The sequence below is a fragment of the Simochromis diagramma genome, unplaced genomic scaffold (assembly GCF_900408965.1).
Source record: "Simochromis diagramma unplaced genomic scaffold, fSimDia1.1 OVJJ01000703.1, whole genome shotgun sequence".
NCBI classification, from domain to species: domain Eukaryota; kingdom Metazoa; phylum Chordata; class Actinopteri; order Cichliformes; family Cichlidae; genus Simochromis; species Simochromis diagramma.
The window spans coordinates 560467-563878 of NW_024386914.1; the positions used below are offsets into that span (position 1 = coordinate 560467).

The 3412-nt window shown below is 40.6% G+C and overlaps 1 protein-coding gene across 1 annotated transcript; it reads left to right on the top strand.

Moving 5' to 3' along the window:
- Positions 1-303: 303 nt before the first annotated feature.
- On the top strand, positions 304-2191 carry LOC120736368 (low affinity immunoglobulin gamma Fc region receptor II-like). The gene is made up of 5 exons (XM_040036412.1): positions 304-313; positions 595-858; positions 938-1183; positions 1259-1432; positions 1539-2191. Exons 1-5 carry the CDS (start codon positions 304-306, stop codon positions 1640-1642), a joined length of 798 nt encoding a protein of 265 aa, XP_039892346.1. The 3' UTR covers positions 1643-2191.
- Positions 2192-3412: the final 1221 nt, after the last annotated feature.

The following is a 3412-nucleotide window of genomic DNA, read 5'->3' on the forward strand; positions in this document are numbered from 1 at the left end:
TCTCAGATACTTCATGCAGCTGAAGTCTGACAGTTATGAAATATAAGCATAATGAGGATCACACTCTTTTCTCGTTTCTGTATTTATTCATCCATTTTTACAGCTGAAAAAGACGAACTTACTTGACAGATTATTAATTTTATGAAGCTTTCATAAAGGCTGTGAGACTGAAAGTGTTTATTTCATTATTTTAAGAGTCGTGCTTATTTACTGCCTTTAGAAAATAATTGATTGCACACAGAGATGCATCATGTTGCAGCAAAAAACTTAATGGTAAAACATAGATGAAGACATATTAGCATAATGGAGACTTGTAGATGACTCTGTGATTTTTATGCTGAATTTTGATAAGCTGAGGTAAAGTAAAATACATTTGATGTTTGAAAAAACAACTGGAATACTCATGTGATTGTTATATGTATGGTGTTGATTGACTTTAAGAACATTAATACAAGAAATAACTGTATTAGAGACAAATCCAATGTAAATACTGTAATGATATGCTTATGGTAATGTCTTCCTGTCATCCATTAACGAATTGTAAAAGTCAGCAGGTCAATTAATCTAGTAAAAATACACTGAATTCTTCCACAGCTCGTCTGACTGTGAGTCTCAGCAGCTCTCAGTTCTTTAAAGATGACTTTGTGTCTCTGAGCTGTGAGGAGGACGACAGCTCTGCTGGATGGACTCTGAGGAGAAACACAAGCAAAGAAACCAAGACCCAGTGTGGAGATGGATGGGGAAAACCAGCTGGTTCTTCCTGTAACATCAGCTATATCTTAATACAGGACAGTGGAGTTTACTGGTGTGAGTCCAGAGAGGGTCCCATCAGTAACATGGTTAACCTGACAGCCACTGGTAAGCTGAGTGTGTGGAGTTAGTGTTGATGAAGCTGTGTGTAAATGGATGAAATGCTGTAGTTTGTCTCTGTGTTGAGGTGGATCAGTGATCCTGCAGAGTCCTGTCCTCCCTGTGATGGAGGGAGATGACGTCACTCTGCTCTGTAAAACAGAGACCACTCCCTCCAACCTCCCAGCTGCTTTCTATAAAGATGGCTCCCTCATCAGGAAGCAGCCTACAGGTCACATGACCATCCAGCATGTTTCCAGGTCTGATGAAGGCCTCTACAAGTGTGACATCAGCGCTCATGGAGAGTCTCCATCCAGCTGGATCACTGTCACAGGTGAGGAGCTTCACTCTGATTTCACCTCTTATTTCATCCACATATTCACCTGAACAGGTGGGATTCTCTCTACAGGTAAACCTACAACCACACCTCCACCCACCTCTACAACTATTCCCACCGCTCCAGATCTGACTGCTGACTCTTCTCTACAGCTTGCATTCAGAATAGTCCTCCACCTGGTGGTTTTCTCTCCATATATCATCTCCACTCTCATCATGATGTCTTTATATCAATGCAGAGCCAGAGGTAACACTGAATCATTCACTGATCAATGAATGTGCTGATGATTAAATCCTGTCTCTTCATGAAGAAACAGCCGATAGATATTCTACATTTGTTTTTGTTTTTTCAGGAAATGGCATCAGTGATTCAACCAAGCCCACTCTTCCTGACCAGGGATTGGATAATGAGCATGATGATGTAATCACTGATGTCACTACAGAGTATCACTTCTGAGTCAGAGCTCTGTTGTGTCCCTGTGAGTCTCACTAACTTTGTCCTCTCCATCTCTGATGTTGAGATTATTTGGATAAATGGACTCTGATGTTCATCTCTGGATATTTTTATGTAGATAAACAGTAAATATTCCTGCTCACAGGAGGAGATCATCATGTGCTGTGTGTGTGCATCACTGCAGCTCTGTCACTGAAAGACGTTTTCAGGTCAAATATCAGAGAAAAAGACAAAGTCACGCTACTTCCTGTTTTATTTTGGTATTTCATGTTTCCACATCCTACCTGATCACCTCACTGGAGTAGCTGGTGTCCTGATGGTTCTGACCGGAATTAAATCTACCCGTCACACACAGATGCTGTCATAGCGTTTTGGTGCCTGACTGTAAACACATGATCACATGACTCAGACTGGACTAATGCAGTTTTTGTCTTTTCACCTCTTCCTGGATCAACACAAACTGTGAATTTTTCAGTGAGCCTTGAAATTGACTCTTTCTTGTTGGTGCTTTTTTGTTATTAAAGCCACATCCTGTGAAACATTTCAAACTGCTCCAGTTGTCCGTGTCACTCTTTAGTATCTGTACCTACAGCTCATGTGGTTTGTGCTGTGATGGCCCCCTGCCCTCTTTGTCCCAACTCTTTTTGTCATAGCCTCATATGAAATGAGAGGTCCTGGGTCTGAATCCCAGGTGAGCCCCCACATTGTCACAGCCTGGCTCATAAGACCCACAGACAGTATGAAAGATCGACTGATTTTGGATCATTTAGTTTGTAGCTTCAATTATTTCACAGCAGTGTTTCTTGTTGTTGTTGTTGTTGTTGTTGTTGTTGTTGTTGTTGTCATAAGTGACCAAATGTGTGCAACAGGGTGGAGCACACATTAGCTGCAACATGCTACATCCATAGAAATATGAGTGAAAGTACAAATCAAATCGAAGCAGGACTGAAATCCTAATTTTTACTGTTCATGACTGTCAGACATTTCTAAGTAGGTCAGGGTCAATGTTTCAGGACCACCATATGTAAATCACATTTGATTTGATAACAAATAATTTGTAATCAAATCACTGATTAATGAACATTTTATTTCAGATATTTAGAGACCCATTTAACACTGTTTCTTTTAAACATTATGTGGAGATAAATACTGACTCTGCCTGTGTTTTCACTGCAGTTACATCAACACAGCTCAGCTTGTGTGATGTGGTTTCTGTGCAACACATTCAGTTGGATTTCAGTGAGATTAGAGTTCTGACAACATGGAGAGTAAACACTTAGAGGATTTACAAAAACTCTGTTAGTGTGAGAGCAGAAGTGATCTGATAGCAGCTCAGCTCAGCTTCTCTGCGTCTCAGAACAGAGGACACCATCATCTACCTGCTCAATCGTGTCTACACCCACCTGGACCAGCTGGCGAGCACTGTGAGGGTCATGTTTTTTGACTTTTCCAGTGCTTTCAACACCATCAGGCCGACCCTCCTGGGTGATAAGCTAACAGCGATGCAGGTGGCTGCTTCTCTGGTGTTCTGGATTGTTGATTGCCTAACAGGAAGACCACAATACAAACTACACTCTTCTTATACTACCGACACTTTGTTCACTTTTAGTCACTTACAGTTATTTATTCCCCTTTCAGTCACTTTACTTTTAAAACTGTGTCATTTTAAAAGTGTATATACTGTATATTCTGTGTATTTATTATTTGTCCTTCAACATTATGCTGCTCTGTTGTTTGTTAATTGCCCCTTGGGGATAAATAAAGTCTGATTCT

Excerpts from the sequence above, each read along its gene's own strand:
- LOC120736368 (XM_040036412.1), top strand. Across the intron at positions 859-937 it reads GGTTAACCTGACAGCCACTG|GTGGATCAGTGATCCTGCAG; the intron begins GTAAGCTGAGTG and ends CTCTGTGTTGAG. Across the intron at positions 1,184-1,258 it reads CAGCTGGATCACTGTCACAG|GTAAACCTACAACCACACCT; the intron begins GTGAGGAGCTTC and ends TTCTCTCTACAG.